The sequence below is a fragment of the Cryptomeria japonica genome, chromosome 4, assembly GCF_030272615.1.
Source record: "Cryptomeria japonica chromosome 4, Sugi_1.0, whole genome shotgun sequence".
Classification (NCBI taxonomy): domain Eukaryota; kingdom Viridiplantae; phylum Streptophyta; class Pinopsida; order Cupressales; family Cupressaceae; genus Cryptomeria; species Cryptomeria japonica.
Window position 1 is genome coordinate 763,568,821 of NC_081408.1, and position 21,056 is coordinate 763,589,876.

At 32.7% G+C, this 21,056-nt stretch overlaps 1 protein-coding gene across 1 annotated transcript; it reads right to left on the reverse strand.

Annotated features, from left to right (window-relative positions):
- Positions 1-19,530: 19,530 nt before the first annotated feature.
- LOC131875377 (cytochrome P450 71AU50-like) lies at positions 19,531-20,270 on the reverse strand. Its single transcript, XM_059219488.1, has 2 exons — positions 20,106-20,270; positions 19,531-19,830 (listed from the first exon to the last, which is right to left on the reverse strand). Exons 1-2 carry the CDS (start codon positions 20,268-20,270, stop codon positions 19,531-19,533), a joined length of 465 nt encoding a protein of 154 aa, XP_059075471.1.
- Between the last annotated feature and the right edge of the window lie 786 nt (positions 20,271-21,056).

Genomic DNA, 21,056 nt, shown 5'->3' on the forward strand with positions numbered 1-21,056 from the left:
GAGAGGATTCAATATGGTCAAACCACCTCAAGAGTGAGCAATTTTGGTTAATTACTCATATCATCTCCAACCCCCCAAAAAGATGATCACTTATCCATGCTAGATTTAAATATACATTTTTATTAAATGATATTTGCATTAAAACACATTATAGAAATAATCTCTATCAATACCCAACATATTTATGAACTTAGTTTCATAGTGAAACATAATTCTCTCAAGGCCTATACATAATTTGTAATGATCTCTTGTTGGGCAATACATAAAAGATGATAAATAGTTTCTATGATAGTACAAGAAATGGTTATAAATAATTTTACTAATAAAATATAATTAAACAAAAAAATAGGACTTATTCAATAAGAAAATGTAGTTATCAATTTTAAAACAATATGAAATATTAAAAATATTATAATTGTAACTTTTAAAACATTATTTACAAAATAGTTGAATATAATAATAAATAAATATACACATTAATAATTAATACATTTAAAATAAAAAAATATTCTTAAAATATTTTTTTCAAAATACAACACGATATAGAATTTATATTCTCAAGTTAGTTGTATGCTAGAAGTTTTCAAATACATACCTTTTCATTAATCCTTACAGAATTATGAGCCACTATATAAGGGCTCATAAACCCTTCTATATAATGTACTTAAAATAGCATGTTCCTATATTCTCAAAATACATGTTACATATATCTTACATTTAATATTCTAAATTCTTATTATAAGATAATAGTTTAACCTAATAAAGAAACAACTCTCATTTATTTATATGATTGGAATTAGTTATAAATGGATAGCTACTATATTTATATTAGCATTTATTATACAATTAAAAAGGCGGTTGGGTAGGGAAGGTATGTATTTGTGTGTTTGAAACTTAAAACATTAAGGCATACCATATATATTTTATCATATTAATATAAGCTCAAGTATGTCTAGATCCATACACATCCCACTACTGTGTTTAAAAGGATTTGATAAGAAATAATACATGAGATATTTCAAGATTGCATTAATGAAATAAATGAGTATAATTAATTACACAAACAATTAATTATGTAGGAGAGTTAACAACATAATTTTGTATCAATATGTGATTATACATGGACACCGCCTTAAGTTTTGTAAATTGAAACTAATTTAGACATCATAACATTCACATTCTATAGGTATAAAAGCATTCTCTTGAATTTGATCTAGTATTAAAGTGCTTAAAACTAATTCAATTAAAACACTTAATCATAAATAGAACTATTGTTCATTTTTATTTACCAAAAAATAAAATTTAGTTGATACAATTTAAATCAAATTAACATAATATTATCTATAAAGAAACACCTCAAAACTCAAATAATATTGTAAACAATATACATTCAAGAAACCAAAATCTCAGTCATAAATAATAAACATTATCCCATAAATTAAGAGGCAAAAGAATAATACTAGCATACCTATATTCTATTAAAAAATATACGTAAAATAATACCGCGAGATACCACATAATTGGCTTGCATATTTATTAGTTGTCAAGAAGGACACGAAGCTGAATAATGTTGCACTCTTTCACTCTCATTAAAGATGTAACAATTTCATATACTTGGAAGATAAGCGGCGATGATTCTATTTTATTCAGAGTAATTAAATAATACTTATAGAGCAACTGAAACATGCATGCATTTACATATCATCTACAAGTCAAATTTATTCAAAATCATTTTTTTGTTTATGGATTTTTGTATGTCATTGTAGATACCTCTTGACATAATTACCTTGTCCAAAATCAATAAGATTTACACAATTGAAACTATTTATTTTTAGAAGAGATTAAGATCCCCATTACAGTCAAACAAAAAAACCACTCAAAAAATATATAAAAAAAATTATAATTCCAAGATGGGAAGATCTAAAATTATATTGAAGAACATAGAATCCATCAACACGTCATTAATTTTGAATCCTTTCAAAGGCCATCCTAAAAAGTTGTGTCTCATTGTTTTGGTCAAAGTCTTTTTAAAGGTAATAATAACCAAAACTCTTTTAAAGTCAATAATAACTACCCCTTAAAAGTTTTCACATATTCTTTCTCTATGGAAATAAGCAATCGTAGATAGTTAAAAAGCCCAAGTTGATTAAGAGATTGATTGTATGATTGGGAATCAATTTAGGAGTGGTGAAGGCTCTAAAAGTTTGCATATACTCATTTCATTATTGAAGTTATTATATTGATTCATATTTCTGTGTAATGTTTACATTTATGTGCAAAATTTTGACTTCCTGTTATGAAAACATGAAAAATTATGAAATTTCATATGATTTTCTTTAATTTATATTTGTTGGAGTTGGATAATTGTTTTTGTTTTTTTTAACAACAGAATAAGATGTTTCACTTCGAAACGAAGTAAAATGTAAATAATTTTTATAATTGATATTATGTTTATGTTTCAAGTTTCGGATGTCAAAAATATGATTCAAATAGTTTGTTTTTGTTTTTTTTATAAAAGTGGAATATTTCACTAAATTTTTATTAATATATTTATTTTTTACACAGGATTCAAAAAGCATACTGGAAGAAAGAACCTTGGGAAGAAAACCTTCGGTCACAGCTCATAAAATAAACCTATAATATCTAACATAACAATTTATACAACCCGCCACATACAAAATGTAGTCACAACGCATATAAGATCAGTTTTACATATAGGCCATATGGCAATTAGCAAACCCATCGGATAATTCTCAAAAAGTAAACTCCTCAGCTGCTAGAAATGGAAGAAGACAAAAGATTTCAAAGCCCTATACCAATCTTGTGTGCCAAAACCTTTCTTATATCTTTTGCTTTGAGATTCCTTTAGTATACTACAAAGCCAAGTGTCTTTATCACAACTTTCATTTAAGAATTCAAATACCATGAGCTAGTGATTTCCAATGGAGGTGAATAAGGAGGGGTATCAACGTCAACAAGAACTGCAAGAGGCACCATCTGGAGAGGAAAGATTGGCGTTGGTGAAGAGCGAACAACATGCATCGATTCTAAGAGAAAGTGAATTCCTAAAAATAAATTGACAATTGCAACCAAATAATCTGGTGATGCATGGTTTAATAGAGCTACCATAGCAAACAAAGTATCATCATATAAGTTAGATATCAAACCATTTCTTAAAATTGAAAGAAGTTCCTTGTACCAACCGGAAGATAATAACTGAGAATGAGGTAGGAAACCACCATACTCAACATTACCAAATTCAAAATGGTAATTAGATAATGCACAATCCAAATCATCAATAGTGTAGAAGTGGGAATTGAAATATGCATCAAAAAGTGCCCTGACCATAGCAGAATCCAACAGCACATCCATGCAGATAGTGAGAAAATGAGATGCAATAATAGCAAGAGAACAACCTGAGCTTTCCACCAGCCATCGCTTACCCAAAACCTTGCGAAAAGCCAAAGAGAAATCCAGCGAATAAACTTGAAACAGACACCCAAGATTTTCATCATCAAAAGCATAAGAGTCTTGGAAATCATAATGCTTACGAGGCATCAAAATGCGATAGCCCACTGATTCCATGGAAAAGATAATACAAAGCCAACAGAAAGCACAGGAATATAAAGAGATGAAATGTCATCATGAGAGAACAACACCACCACCAAAGGATGCAACAATAAATATAACCTCAAGCAAACCTATAACATACATGCAAGAATGCAACCACATGTCGCCACCTTCATAAAAAATGATGACAATATCCACACAATGCTCATAACCATAAATCAAAAGCATGCCAAATAATCAGCCAAGATATCCACACGAGCGAAATCCCCCATATGAAACGAGATAACTCAAGGAAAACTGCCACCACTTGCGAAGAAGATAAATGAAATAATAAAACTAAAAGCAAGCCATCTGGACAGAGTACAACCCTCATAAAATCAACACATGAAATACATGCAATCATCATGAATTTAAACAAGCAAAAACCTTATGACAATAATGCTAATAGCGGGACAGATTTGAAGCGTGCAGAATATGATTGCCCCTGCACACCACAAATCCCAACTAATTTGCAATAAAGGCAAACCCGTACCCATACTGAGATTATATAGTAATGCAATCATCATGAAGAAATGAAAACCATCAACATCACATTGTTGCATGCCTAAATATAATCGTCATGCAAGGTACAAGGTCGATCTTCTGCAATGAGTTAGAAACAAATAAACATAGAGTGAAAACAAAGTGTATAGCATGAATATAAATTGCTCCCGCACACCACAAGTTCCAACCAAATGCAAGAAAGGCAAGAAACTCATACCCAACCTGAGATTACACACAGTAATGCAAACATAATGAAGTGATGAGGACCAAAAAGACCAACACTACCACATTAAGCTGCATGTTTGAATATAATCACCAGACAAGGCACAAGGTCGTGCTTCTGCAAATGACCAGAAAACATTTAAACCAGATGAGGAGGTAGAGAGCTATAAGCCACCTCAATCAAGCATTGGATGTCCTAAAACAATGCTTTAGTAGCCAAGAAGTCTTCCACCTTATTAGCTTCCCTATAACAGTGTACCATACTGAAGGAATTGGACAAATCGAGCTGAGAAAGAATCCTATCCAACCAGTACTTTAAATGCCAGGAGTGGGATGAGTGATTAGTGACCATGTAAAAAACAACCTAAGAATCACCCTCAATGACAACATCCAACAAATGTAACGAAAGAAGCAGATCAAGACCCATGGAGAGAGCATGGAGTTCAGCCACATTATTAGTTCCAGAGGCAATACATTGGCATTGAGCTTTTATGATACCAGCCTTGTCATCAGAGACCACAATACCAATGGCAGATTTGTCAAGATTACCACGGGAAGCTCCATCAAAGTTTAATTTAAACTTTGAAGCCAGACGAGGCAACCAGACCACCTCCGGTCTATTTACTAAAGGTCGTGGGTGAGAAATTGCCCCACTCAAAGGGAGTGATTGTAAGGCTACCCAATGTTTGGTCACCCAATTATCTCATGGTGTGAAAGTATTGTGCAGACTAGCACCTTTGTAAATGAAGGCCAAGACAGCTTCAGAAATCGATTTCTCTATACAAAAGAGCACATCTTGCAAAGGGGAAGGGTGTTTCTTAAAAATCCTATTATTCCTCTCAAGCCAAATTTTTCAAATTAGAACAAAAGGAGCAATTATCCAAAGAAAAGCATAGAATGAAGATGGATATAACAGAGGCCAACTCATGAAGTGAGATCTAAGGTCTTGACTAAGAGCAGACCTCCAATTTAACTTATTAAAAAGCCAATACCAACAATGATGAGCAAAGGGACAATGAAGGAAGAGATGATCCACTAATTCAAGGGACCCACCGCACATGAAAATAGTTTATTGTTAATGAAATGTTTTGGTTTTATTGAATCAATTCTTAACGATTTTTATGGGTCTTTTATACATTTTATAATTAAATATATAGTGATAGAGTTTAGATTTGGAAACAAGATAATCATATACAGAGTGGGTATAATGAGAATTGACTAAATTCTAATACACAAATAGACTAAATTCTATATGGATCTATCTATATCGTATCGATTACTATGGTACAAAAACTAGACACGCAATCTCTTAATACTATACATATGTAAACAAATTGAATGAAATGTTCAGATTTTGATACATAATTCTATCCATTAATCATACTAATATTATACTATCATGTTAATTTCTTGTAATAATTAGAATTATTAATGTATTTTTGTTATCTACAAATATAAATGTGATACTCAAAATCATTGAAAGATCCATGTAAAAGAAAATGATAATATAGTATATAAATCCTTGTGAAAACAAGTCATAAGCCAAGTATAAGATACTACTATACTTATTAAGATACCAGTAGTATGTAAGAAAAATGATTCCTTATAAATATCAACATATATATCAACAATAATAAAATAGGCAAAACCATACTAATGAAATAGTTGTTCAATACACAACTAATATTGAAATAAAGATGTTGTAGATGTTAAAAGTAGTAAAGTAACTTATAAATATCAAGATATATATCAACAATAATAAGAGATGTTGTAGATGTTAAAAGTAGTAAAGTAATAAGATGAAAGCATAGCTAAAATGTGTATCATAAAAAACTATGTAAAAATTATCTATAAATTATGATCGGTATTCAACACATAATTTTTAAATAAATGAATCACAATGTGTAAAATTTTCTTTTCATTTTAAATTGAGAAAAGAAGATAAATTGTCAAATAACTAATTTCAAAAAATCAATAAAAATAAATAAAGATATTTGTTTCCCTTTCTAAATTGGAGATAAGATAAGTTGATAAACTTCCCTTTTGAATTTAGAAGAAAGCCTAAGTTTCCAAAAAGAAGGAAATGTTGATTTGGAAATAAGATATTGCTCCCAAAATGAAGATATTATTTAATTTAAAGAGGATAAATAATAGAAAAATAAATTAAATAATTGAAAAATTATTTATTTTAATTCACATGAGGAAAATAGATGAAATAATTAGATAATTAAGATTATTTAACTATTTAAAAGAAAAAAGATAAATTAAATAATTAATAATTATTTAATTGATTTAGAAGAAAAATAGAAAATGTGAGTTAATTAAATAATAATAAAATATTTAATTAATTTGAAGAGACAGAGGGAACTTTGAATTTGAAATAATTAAATAATTTAAAATTATTTAATTATTAATGAATAAGAAGGATGATGTTAATTTAATTAAATAATTGACATTATTCAATTAATATTGGATAAATAATTGATGAAAAAGGATGAAGAAGTGTGCTAGCCAATTTTGAGTTTCTACACTTTCTTTGAAATAATTGAGGAGCTTGTCATTTGGTTCTAGTGGATCTTGATATAGCCATTTATTGGTATCATCTTTAATCACTTCCTAATTGAGTCCTCTAGTTGATTGAAAAGTAACAAGACCAAAAAATTTGACCAAAGGTTCTTTTTGTTTCTCCTAATGGGAGGGTTTATTGTGTGTGTGAGGATCTGAGGGCATGACACCCATAGTAAAAGCATCCTTGAGCTCATATTCTCCATAGCCTTTGTTGTTGATCTTGATTTGGGTGAAGGCCAAATCAACAATGGTTTCGGTTTTGGTGGATCATAACATTGTATTGAGATCCACATAGGATGGAGAAGAGCTAGCATTGGATCATCCAACTTTCATCCCTAAGCAGTGATGTGAATGGGAGACTAAGGCCTCAAGAGCATGAAGATACTCAAAAGGTTAGGAATTTTCGTCAATGGTGACTTTAGTGCCATTATGGGAGGATTTGATACACTAATGAAAGGTGGATGGAATGGCCTGCATGGCATGAATCCATGGGTGATTGAGTAGGATGTTGTAGGGAAGATCAAGATCAACATTTCATATTGCATGCTTTCACTTAAATGGGTAAGGAGATAATACCCTCTGAAATTATTTTTGTATTGTCTTATGATTTGATGGTGATCACTTGATTTTGAATGTATGTTGAAGTGTGCCCCACTTGTTTAACAAACTTTAATGTACACGAATTAAGGGTCAATCCATTATCCAACAAGAATAATTTCTCCTTATGATGATTAATGATGATTGTGATGCAAAGAGGAAGATTATCATCTAGTTCTATGGATGGAATGTTTGACGAAATGAAGGATAAATTGTATGTGTATGTCAGACGTCCCACAAGAGCTTGAAATTGTATAGAGCATCTTGCAATACTTTCACTAGGATCACCTGATGGATGTGTGATGTTTTAAGAAGGTCTAGGATGAAAAATTGTGCTAGGGTATTACCAAGTTATTCCAAGATGTTATATTTTACATTAGATGAGGAGGTATTAGATGGTACTAGAATAGATATACTCCCTCTTCTAGTAGCAACCACACACTAAGGATCTTGACCTTTGATTCTAATCATATCCAAATGGTCACCAACTTGAGTGATACGACTGATGATATTATTATAATCAAAAGGTATTTCTTTGTAGTTTATGTTATTGATGTGGTTGTTTTGGTTTTTGTTATAATTATTGTTTGACCTAGGATTCACGTTTGAAGTGTTATTAACTAAAGTGTTTTTGAGATGAATTTTGGTAGATTTGTAGGTTCACATTAGGAGAATAGTTGTTAGGGGGGTCAACTATGATTACCCTCTTGTCCATGAGATCCTAGATATAATGTTCCAGCTTCATGCATTTGATGTAGTATGTCCCTTGACACAATGGTAATCACAATACTCATTAGCTTTATACCTTGTAGGTTTTAGCTTTGATTCATCAAATGGTTGTGATTGAGGGAAGATTACCATGTATTCTTGCATGATTTTACTGGATATCACATCTAAAGGTTCTCCCAAGGGTGTGAAGTTACATTTTTTGGTTACCTTGGGTATTTTTTCTTGCTTTTCCTTGAGGTACCAAAATGCCATTTGTTCATTCATTCATTCATTGATAGGTTAGAGGAGGTGGAGGTTTAAGTATAGTGATGTCACAACTCAAACATGTTTAATGTCAATGACTCTATCACTTGTGATGTTTTTGTTTTTGTTCCAATACCTTGATCTATCATTGTTTGGCTTATAACTGTTATCTTTATAAATTTTGACCAAACCTTTAGCAATCAACCCTTTTTCAATTATAGTTCCTTTTCTCAATGATGAGCTGGAAGGTATTAACAAATTGCATTTGGATATTGAATCCCATCACTTGAGTGAGATTCTGAATAAAAAACATGACTATTTGTTTTTCAAGGAGTTTGCATGGAAGACAAGTTGAAAGGGCTCATCATCATTATAGATTATTAATAAAAATTTCCCCACCCTTTTGTTTAGTGTTGCATAGGTCAAGTAAAGTAAATTCATGTTTCATGTTTTATGAAAAATGAGCCACAATGTTTTCTAAAAAATTTGATAAGCTACTGTAAGGTGGTGGAAAATAGCGCTACACAAGAATAGCTAGGAAAATACCTACTTTGCATACCACTACATTCAAAAGGGAAGTAAACCCAATATACCCAACATTAGTTCTTTATATAAGAGGGTTGGGTGTTGATTAGATTTGGTTTTCCCTTTTGGGAGCTAAAGTGAAGTTGTATTTGAATTAGGGTTAAATTGCAATACTATATCTAGGACAAACAATAATCAATTAACATATAAAGTAACTGTCTCACAATGAAATTGTTAGTGCATGATTAACATTCAATAAACACAAAAACCATTCAAATGAGATATCAAGAAAGATTTGAACAAGAACATCATGAAAACAAGATAATACACAAATATACTCATGAAGCTCTCATTGCAAGTAGCTCTTCCTTGTCCTCCTCGCCTCCACGAACTTTGCTAGCTCCAAATCTTGACAAATGGAGAGTTGGAGAGTGAGATGGTGTGAATGTGGATTGCTTCTCCAAGTGCTCAACAAGATAAGTGGATTAATGGATTGGAATGATGGATAGATGAGGATTTGAATTAGATTTGAGAGAGGATTAGAAGAGGATGAGAGAAGAATGGAGCAGCATGAGGATGCATGAGAAGTGGATCCTCTTGTGAGGATAATAAGCTCCAATTTATAGATTGGAGAAAACCAATGAAGGGCCAAGATTGATTTAATTATGAAGGGTTGAGATTGATTTTGGATAGAAGGCATGGATTAGGGGTACCTTGGGAAAATAAACAGGAATATAAAATTCCTTTGGAAAAGGGGGGAGAAATTTGAATTTCAAACTTGAGGAATTAAAAATTCCAAAATAAGGATGCATTGAGGGATTCAAAGAAATTTGAATTTCTTTGAGAGATTCAAAGTTGATGTGACATGAGTGGGAATTAAAAATTGGAGAATAATGATAATCATGATTATGAGAGATTCAAGGAGGATTAATTAGGATAAGTGGGATTAGGAAAAGGGATTTGTAGGAATCACATGACTAGGTTAATTAATTAAAATTAATTAACTGAGTGGGTTTAGAGGAAATAATTATTGAGAGGACTTTAGAGGAATAGGGGAATAATTAATTTATTTGATAAATTAATTATTGGACTATAGTGATAGGATTAATTAAATTAGATTTAATTGATTCTGAGAGATATAAGGATACCACAATTAAATTGATTAATTATGTTGATAGGCTTAAATTAATTAAATATTAATTTTAGGTGTCTATAGTAACAACTTAGGAGAATGTTCACGATATCATGCTAAGCTATAAACTTAGATCTGCGAGTGGAAAATAGATTAGAACCTATGACAGAAAGTTTGGGCAGAATTGTCGAGACCAAGGGTGGATCGTCCTAGTCTTCTGAATATCAAGGGTAGACAAACTTGATGTTTTCTAGATTAGGATGATGCAAAAAATCTACTATCAGAAGATCATAATAAATTCTCAAGATTGAGGAGGGCAACCATCTTGGTCATTCTCTTTTCATGCCTTCAAAATTTGAGTCCGATTGTCCTCATCTACTTTGCAAGATTCCTTGCTTGCAACTCCTAAGATATTTTTTTAGACACAAAAAGAGAGAAATAGGGTTGTTTGTGGGGGGTTTTCCTTAGGTTAAATCCTAGTTTAGGAATTAACCTTGAAATTGAAATTATGATAATTGATATGGAATTGAAGTAGAAAGCTTTTCTTTTGAGGGAAGCTCTAGATCTGATCTGAAAATGCTTGAATTTAAACATGATACCTTGATGAAGCTTTCTTGAATCCTCACACAAGGGTTTAGAATGTCATATAGAATTTCTTCATATAATGTTAATCATGAATGCTTGAACTTGACTTGACTTGACTTCTCTTTCAATGCTTGATGAATCTGTGATTTATTTCTCACTTAGGCTTCAATTGATTTTGTAATTGAGAGCTCCTTTATGCTATTATTCTCTAGTTACTAAATGAGGGGGGTGGGCTTCCTTTTATACCTATTCATGCATTAAATATTTGAATTTTCATAGAAGGTCAACCAACATGGAGCCAAATTTCTTACAACATGAAGTAATTTTTGTGAGGTCCTATTTTGGGTCCTGATTGGGAGGATCAAGGCATCCGGGTCCTATTAATCAAGAATTAGAATTGGGCAGAGGCTAGATCAAGAGTTGAAAATGCAAAATTTAGGAGGGTGTGAGTAGAATCAAAGCAAGCAATGAGCAATAAAGGATAGAATGCCAAGGTGAGACCTAGGTGAGGATGAAATTGTATAGGGATATAATTTATGATACTACAAGTACTAAAAGAACCATAGGAGAGATTAAGAAACCATTTTAGTTCTTGTAACCCTAGACTCTTAGGGAATAACCTCAAAAGGTACTTGTCACTATAAGCCACTTCTTGGAAATCCATGTAAAACTCTTTGATTTGATTTGATTTGTCTAATCTCTCTTTCCTTTATATTTATCAAATTTTGGTGTCTTGAAATGCTTAGGAAAAGGGACTTCTATTATATATTTATCAAATGCATATGGACAAAGTTCCTAAAATTTGAATGATTTCTTGTTGGTACTCTCTTGTAATTCGTTAAGGGTGTTCTCCATGTCCTCTCACTCTTGGTTGACAAGTGTTTGTTGTGCTACTAGACCTATCACATTAGAGATTGGCGATGGTACATATGCATTGTATTGAGGCTATTGCTATGTGGGTTTCTAGTATGTAAGTTGCTCATATGTAGGTTCTTGTGGATGGAGGTAAGTGTGTTTCTATAGTTGAGATTGTTGATAGGAAGCGTATTTATGAGGAAGACCTATATACAAAGGGTATGGTGGAGGCAGATCATTAGCATTAGGTTTTGGAATGCCTATGTAGATATGATGATGGGGAGGATTTTGATTGTGAGGAGGATTATGTGGTAGAATACATAGGGTGGAGCGGTGTATGTATGATTAGTAGTTGTGCCACCATGTAAGATGTATATGTAGATGTTTTGAGCAACATATGCAGATGGTGGGAGGCCCAAATAGTTGGCATGCAAAGGTGCAAAAGTGGAATGTAAACATATTGGTTGAATGGTGGAGTAAAAGTGGTGGATTGTGGCAAACCATATGAATTAGATTGAGTGATATACGTAGGTTGAGGAATGTAAATGGATTATATAACATAAGTCGCTCATGAAAAATGGTGCAGATTGTAGCATGTAAGTGCTTTGTGGAAGTGAAAATGATTGTGTGATGAAAATGGTAGGTTGATGTCAAATGAGAGCAATGGTGTACGAGGATGGGCTAGATGTAGGCATGCAATATGAAGTTGGCTACATGAAAATATGGATGAATGATATAAAGTAGATTGAGTAGGTTGTTGTGACATGGCATATGAGGTGGATTGGGTGGATTGTAGTGCCTCTATAGTAAGGGCTATGCAAGATTATGTGGTAACAATTTAGGATTGAATTGGGTGATGGTATGAACCATGGTTTGAGGAATATGGTTGGGAAATTTGTGGAATAGATGTATGAATTTGAGTAGAGGATTGACCAGAGTTAAGAATATGGTGCATTTGGACAGGGGTTGTAGTATTTTCCTCAATATATTATTACCAAGCTCCAATAATGTGTAGTAGGATGTCTATGTATAATCAAGTGGTGCAAGGGATCCTTGTTGAGGTACAATTTGTTTAGTTTTGAATCCAGGTGGTAATTATCTCTCTTTCATGAGTTATGATGTTAGGACTATCTCACAAGAATTGTCTATAATACGTTTTAAATGGGCATGTAACATTGGATGAATTATTATGATGGTGAATGTGACTCTAAATTCAAGGATTGTTTGATAATTTTGTATTTTTTATTAGTGGATGAAGATCTATTTGACACTCGAATGTGAGTTGAAAAACCTAGTTGAAGTGGATGTCACTTGAGACAAACAATGCTCTAAAAAAATATCATTGTTGATGCAAGTCAAACCTCTAGATCAAAACGATTCAGCTAGAACGATGAATTGACTAACTCAAAACAAGTTGGGCCTATGAGAAAGTAATTGGATGGGGGTTGTTTAAGATGTAGGTTTATGCAACTCTGTGATATGAGGTCAAATGTTTGTGGGGATTTTTTTGACGATGTTATTGATGAGATTGATATAATCCTTGGCTAAAGAGTGTAAGTTTATGATGGAGTGTGGATGAGTGATCAAATGAAAATGGATGTAATTTGATGCGGGATGGGAAATTTTTTTTGTTTGCACAAGAAAGCTTAGATTTTACGTGGTAACTTGGGGTTAAGTGGGTTCAATCTCTGGATTCTGTATGGGTGACAAGCTTGCCAAAAGATAGAGAAAATCCACCAAAACCTAGTTAATTTTGTTTGATGTTTATGTTGATGAACCCGCCAAAATATAGTGCATAGCCACCAAAAGATAGTACGTACTTTATAAAATGTTTAGGACTCAAACCCACTAGGTTGGACAATATATGTGATGAACCTACCAAATGATAGTATAGACCCACTCTATAATGAAGACTTTGTTTAAATGAACTCGCTAGATGATAGGGCTATTCTATTAAAATGTGACAACTTATGGTTTGAACAAGCCCACTAAAAGATAGGGTAGATCCAAAGTTTTACACATGATGATGTTTTTGTACAGACTTGGATATGTCACTGTGATCCAGCTAAAATACATCATTGACTCGCCAAAATATGAGGTTTGAAAGTTGAGATCAGACTCACTAAAAGATAAAGTAGGACTACTAAATGATGATTAACCTCAATATGGATGGTCTCACCAAAATATAAAGCGAACCCGTCAATATATTTGACTAGCAGGAAAAGAAATCCTACCAGTTTATTTGATTGGTAGGGAGAGTGATCATACCAAATGTTCTAGCAAACCCACTAAAAATATGACAAGCCTATCAGAACATAGAGTGATTTTGCTAAACCAATTTTTGGAGTGACAAGATTAACTAACTGATAGTCTGGTAAAATATGACTAAAATAAATAAGCATGAAAAATAGTAGGTTAAACACATACTAAGTAGATACATACTAGTTTAAACAAGAATACAAACCTAAAATGCTCACATGCCTAATCTAGACAAGTAGAAATTCCTACTAATGTGGGCCCATAGCTCAAGCATTATTACCTAATAGGATTGATACCTAGAACTCCATGCCTACAAAATATTTCCCTTTAATCTTTCTCAAAGAAGCTAGATAAGCCCTACCCAAGATTTCTATCATAACCCTAAGAGGATACATCATGAGTAACTTCAAGGTACAATATGCATCCCCTATGTCATAGGAAGCAATACGTTCAAAGTCTTCTAGCTAGGCTTATGTAAGAAATTTAGTGGTCTCGTCTAAATACCAAGAGGGTATGTGAGGCATGTCTATGAACACCACTCCATCACAAGCATGGGTCAAGAATGTCAATCAAGCCATTTGGACCAACCTTGCACCCCTATCTTGGTGTCATCCAAGATTCGAGATTTTGCTAAATATAGCAAGAGATGGATTGGGATACAACATTCACTCTCACTCTCTTACAGCTATAAATTCTTGAAAATTTCCTAAGCTCCTTTTTGCTTCTGGTCATCCTATCAATTAGGGTTGTTCAATTTTTTCTCTAAGTGTCAAGTTCATCACTTCACCACTTTTATGCCTTTGTGTTAGGTTGTATTTTCTAATAGACCTACATCATCCAATGATTACTTACCTTAAAAATAATTTATGTCCATTATCACATTGTGGTTATCAGCCCCCCTCTTCGCACATTAGGTATTTGTTCTATAGTTGACCACTTTAATTTTGCCTAGTTCATATCTTTATATCCCATTGAGCCATAAAATAAGATCTAGGAAAAAGTATGTTTAGAATATATTCCTAGAAGTTTGGCCTATTTTTTTTGGGGACCAAGAGTATAGATCCAACCTGGTCCTCTGAATTTCACTTCATCGAAAGTTGAATCTATTTGTCCTCGTCGACTCTATTGAAATTCCTAAGTACAACTCTTGTACATGTTCCCTGCATACAAAAAGAGAGGAAATAGGTTGTGGATAGGGGTTTTCCTTAGGTCAAACCTAGATTTTGGAATTAACCTTGAAATTGAAATGATAAATGTAATAGAAAATTGTAACTAGATGCTTTCCTTTTGAGGGAAAGGCTGGATTTGAAATGAAATGCTTATTATTGAAATGTATACCTTGATGAATTTTTGTTTGGATCTTCATGCAAGGGTTTAAGATGTCTTCATAAAAATATAATCATGGATGCCATCTTGAATGCTTGAACTTTACTTCACTTCTTCTCCAATGCTTGATTGATTTATCACTTCAATTTGCTTGAATGGAATTAAGATCTTGATTGGAGTTAGAAGATTAGGTTTTAAATGAGAGGGTTATACCTCATTTTATACTTGAATACCCAAAAATTAATTAAATTTTCAAATTTGGCTAACATAGGATTAGAGATCCCACTCATTTGAGATGATCATTGTAAGGAATATATTTGGGTCCTGATTAAGAGGACCAAGGTGTTGGGCACCATGGTCCTGAACTAGGACCAAGGTGTTGGGCGCCATGGTCTTGAGCTAGGACCAGGGCGTTGGGTGCCATGGTTGTGAGCTAGGACCTGGGCACCCAATGCCCTAGTCCTGAGAATCAAGACTCAATCTTGAAGAGGAGAATGGAAAGGTTATGAAAGTGTGAGTTTATGGGGTGGTGTGAGCATAATCAAAATAGTTATTAGGCATTGTAAGACGAAGCACCAAGGTGAGGTATAGGTGAGAACAAAATTCTATGCAAGTACAATTTGCATTGCATTCATTTAATCATATAAAGTCATGGATAAACTCATCCATTTCAACTCTCACTTATCTTAATGGATAAAATTGATAGTGCAAATCCTACTCAACCTAGCGAAAGCCACTACCTCCCATAAGAAAAGGCTAAATACTTGAACTATTTCCCAACTACCTAAGACTCTTAAGACTCATTCCACCTTGGACTAGCAAAAGCCAAACCCTCCCATAAGAAAAGGCTAAATACTTGAACTATTGCCTAGATGAGGCAACCAAACCAAGATGCCTAATCTAAGAAAAAAGTGATGGGTCTCCATTTGCAACGGGGTGATGTGTGAAAAAGTCACAACATCTAGCAACACCTCATATAAATATTCCTAAACATTTCAAAGATAAAGACTCAATCCACACTTATAATCTCTGGAGAATTCAACCCAACCTATCAAGTAACTAGGAAACATACTCAAAAGGGAAGAAGAATAAAAAACTGGATTAAGGCACTTAGCCTTTGATTACACATGTGTGTGCAAGTGTATTCATTCCAACTCATAAGAACATTGTACTCCTTAGACTCCATCATGGCAAGCTAGCTATAGAGTAGTCTTAACTTCAAAAGCATCTTGGATAGAGCCTCGCTGCTAGCGAGCATCCATAGCCCTGATGAGGTTATCATTTTAATCTCATGAAGGTTGCTCTACTTTCAATAAATTTTCTTTTAATATTTGTAGAGATGTGTGCACTCCCAAAGCCAATATTTTGATATTTCATTTTCATTTCATTTTCTTTCTTTCTTCTTGATTTTTCTTTCTTTTCTTTTGATATTGCTTTCCTTTTCACATATTTTCTATAATTTGGCTTGTAAGCGATGAAGCTCACATGGGTTTGAAAAATTAAAAAAGACAAACACTAAAAAGAAAACATAAAAAAAATGGTAAATCATACTAGGTGGGAATGCCATATCCCACCTTAAACAAATTAGTTAAATAATGTAAAATTATTATTTATATCATTTATCTTTGTGCTCTACATTTTTATTCACTCAAAATTAGACATTTATAATACATAGTTCTTCAATGTATTTGCTAACAGTTTTGATTGACCATAATAAAATAAAATAATTTGATCAATTGGTTTCTTATGGAAGAGTAATGGAGGAGTGGATCGGTCATGCATATACCCAAGATATGTAAGTTATTGATATAATTTATTATTTTTTGTGAAAATATTTATAGGGTTAAAAATAATATATTTAACATAGAGCGTGTTATGCATGGTGACGAGTCTACAAGTCAATTATTCATGGAAATCATCAAAAAAATGCATCATATTGGTACAATGAACTTGTTGGAGTTGGGCTTCAGTAGATCCAAAAGGATATCATACTTTTTAGTGCACAAAATTAAAATTTTACCATTAAATTCCTAGATTACATGTCCATGATATTCAAAGGAAAAAAGAATAATCTTGATAGTACTTGTGAAGACTTTTCTTCTTTCATTTCTTCTATTCCATGTTCCTTCTATGATGACAAAAAATAAAAAATTGGACATAGTTGAAGTGATAAGTTCGTTCCAAAGGGTGGTTAGAGAAAATATTGGATAATTTCAAATTTTGAGGAAGGATAATATGGATCAGTCAATTGGCATTTCTTGGCACATTAAAAATTGTAGAGATGGGAGAAGATTAGGTTGACAAAATAGTGAATTAATACATAGACGTTTAAGTTATTTGCATAAGTATTGTGATGTTTCCTATTGGCATTTGCATGAAGATTGCATTAATGATATGTTATGTTATCATTGATGTCAATTAATCGGTAATGATATTGTTGTAATATTGTTTTGTAACCAGTAGGGTGAACAAGTGAAGGAAACTGTAACCGGTAGGAAGAATTTGTGAGTTGAATCGGTAACCGATAAACCCTACTTGTTGTTTTTGATAAACCCTAACCGATTAATTTTGGTGAATTAATTATATTGGTTTATGATCTAATGATGAGCGGCAATGATTATGACACGTATGATTATTGTATAAAGACAATTTGAAGAGATTTTGGCAAACTATTGTAACGGTTTTTTTGTCTAGGGAATGAGAACATGTATTGCATATAATGCAAAGTGAATGATGAGTTACTAAGTTCGATGAAGCAGTGATGAAGGAGCGATTGAGGTTTTCTTGATTGATGTGCAAACATTTCTATGTAATCCAACGGTCATACTTGAACCGACTTGTTTGTAATATCTATGAGAATTAGGTTTTTGTTTTGTTATTGACCTAATTGATTTGTTTATAAGGTCGATAAAGTTGTTTAGTTTAAGAGTTGGAAAAGAGTTGGAAAAGATCAGTTGAATGTGTGGTTGCCGAACCAGATGATGTATCTGTTGTTTGAGTAAAGGCAGATAGGAGCATGAAATGGATCTGATCAAGCAAGTGTAGTGCTATTCAGACAGATCAACAAACTCTTGTTGTTTTTTAACAATTACAGCAGAATTGACATCCCCTAACCGGGTAAGCTCTAACAAGCTTGGTGCTATTCAAATCCTCTAACAAGGTGATCCATTAGCTTGGATTTTCAAATCCTCTACCAAGGTTACTCCTTACAGGGTATTGCTTCTAACAAGGCATTGTAGTCAATCCCTTAACCGGGTGATTCCTAACAGGATCAGTTCTTAACATGACTTTTGTAAAGCTTTAACAGGCTAGGCTCCTAACAAGGCAAACTTCAAAAGAGTTCAAATAGTTATCTTGTGAGTCTCATGTCACCGTGGTTTTTACCCATTTGGGTTTTCACATCAAAAATATTTGTGTCAAGTGGTGAATGTTTTTGTGGTTATGTTTCTTATGGTTGATTTACTTAACTACTTAACTACTTTGATAAGTTATGATAACCGGAAGCATTGAGAAATGAAGTCTGATGACATATGAAAAAGCATTTGGATGTTTTATGAGTTAGAAGTTGTTTATTGTTAATTTGTTGTAACAGTCAACCGGTTTATCTTATGATTTTTTATCTTGATAGTGGTATTACATTGATAGTTCTAAGTTTACTTTAAGAGATTGATTTTGAGATTGGTGAAGTTTGTATCAGTTTTTCTATCTACTGATTCACGCCCCCCCGCAGTAGTTGACCAGATAGTTATTCTTTCACCATATCATCATTTCCAAAGGTTACACATGTTTAGATATTGATTGATATGTTCATGATATTACAAGGTACCAAAACTATTGTTATGAAAACCTCGCCAATCAATATTTCCAAATAGCTATTTCTAAATAAAACTTTGTAAGGAAATATAAATATTTTCTTACATATAAGAAATATAATATATTTGATATTTATACATTTTAGTAACAATTTGACATAAACCACACATAACAAGAAAGAACAAATAATGACTATATAGAAGAGAGATATTGATAAACCTTGAGAAAAACATTTTTGAAAGAATCTAACATCAAAACTGTAAAAACTAATGTATTTCTATCTCATCAAAATCATTACAATATAAAATCAGGCTTTAAGTCTTAATAAGGAGATTGGCATTTTCAATCTAAAGAGAAAATAATACAAGATATGACCTTATTCTTAAGTTGTGAAAAAACATTGTTGCTACCCTTATAAGATTAATCCAAAAATGAATGAGAGGCTCCACGCATCTTGCTCATTATTCCTAAATATCTTCTCATTAAATAAAACAATCATTTTAAAACTTACAAAAACCTCCACGCATAATGAACAAGTAGATGAATAACACCATTCCAATTGCCTAGGCATTCACGAACAACCTTGTCTTTGGTGGAACGTAATATCCTCCCACATTGCAACCCTGGGTGGACTCGTGTAGCAAGAGCAAGGGCACTGGTGGATGTAATCGAAGTGTTTCCTTCACCACACATTGCAAGTAATCTAAGTTTACAAGATCACTCTCCCTTACGATGCGATCTCTCCCAACAACTAATTCAATCTCTTGTTGGGCCCTTGCCATTACTTTAGGGTTTCTCAGCAGCTCAGTCATTGCCCATTCTACAATTGTGGAAGATGTCTCTGTTCCAGCATTTAGCATATCCTGTGAAAGCATTGAAATAGTTGGTTAGAGAGGTATTAGACAAGAGAGCACATGAGTTGGTTAAAAAAAGTAGTTTGGATCCGATGGTAAGGTCCAGAAAAACCATTTCAACTGAACTGACCAAGATAATTGCTTTGATGTGAAGGTCCATGAAAACCATTTCAACTGAACTGACCAAGATAATTGCTTTGATGTGAAGGTCCATGACTTGTAACTAGAGAATTTCGCTCTCCTCCATGTCCAACGTCACATCAACCATGTCTGGTTCTTCTGACTTGTGGCGGAGGCTTCCTAGAAGATGGAGATTGCCTAACAGTGGCCCTGGTGGCAATCCCAACTTTCCCTTGTTGCTCTTGCTCTTCTTTCGTGTCACAAATCTGTATATTATCCAGAGGAAGATGAGCGAAAAACCCAACTCTACTGCACTGGAATAGAGCCATGTCATATTTGTGTAGCTTGGCTTGCAAATAGTTCATAAGAATTAATCATATTTAACACAACTTACAAGATTCCCTCTTCCATTGTTGTTTGTTTTAGACAAACAAACTTTTAATAATTTTAGGCTAAAGCTTTTTATTCCATTTTGAGTTCATGGTGATTCTCTAACTAGGTTAGCTTGTTCTTTATGTATGTCATTTTGAGTTCATGCTGATTCTTTGAGTAGTGAGTTTGTTCTTCATATGTTATGGTGATTCTTTGATTAGACGAGCTCGTTTTTTTGGTATTTCATTTTGAATTTATGGTGATACTCTAAGTAGGTGAGTTTGTTTTTTATATTTAAGACATCTTACATAAAATTCAATATTTAGATTAATTTTTAATTATATGTAATTTAATTTTTTTTTTTAATATTTTGGGTTTGTGGTGGTTAGGCTCTATTGTTGTTTGTGATTAGTTTAGGTTATTCTTTGTGTATCCATAGTGCATAGGATATATTTTTTATTTAAGTTGGTTAAAATCACTATCTTATATTGATATGCTCGATACTTATCTAGATCCTATTCACACTTAATTATGTTTATTGAGGGCATTTTTAGGCTATTTATCTTTTATGTCTTATGGCATAAAAATTTGACACTTGACATAATCTTATATTATTCAATCTCTTCAACTTGCCTGTATAAGGCTTTATTAATACTTTATGTGACCATTGTACCATTATTGCATCATCTAATCATGTATTTATTCCTTGCCAACATTTTTTGGGGTGATTTTGACTATGTGAG

Coding starts and splice junctions, on each gene's coding strand:
- LOC131875377 (XM_059219488.1), bottom strand. CDS start 20,270: ATGGCTCTATTCCAGTGCAGTAGAGTTGGGTTTTTCGCTCATCTTCCT. Junction 19,831..20,105: donor CTAGGAAGCCTCCGCCACAA/GTCAGAAGAACC, acceptor ATGCTTTCACAG/GATATGCTAAATGCTGGAAC.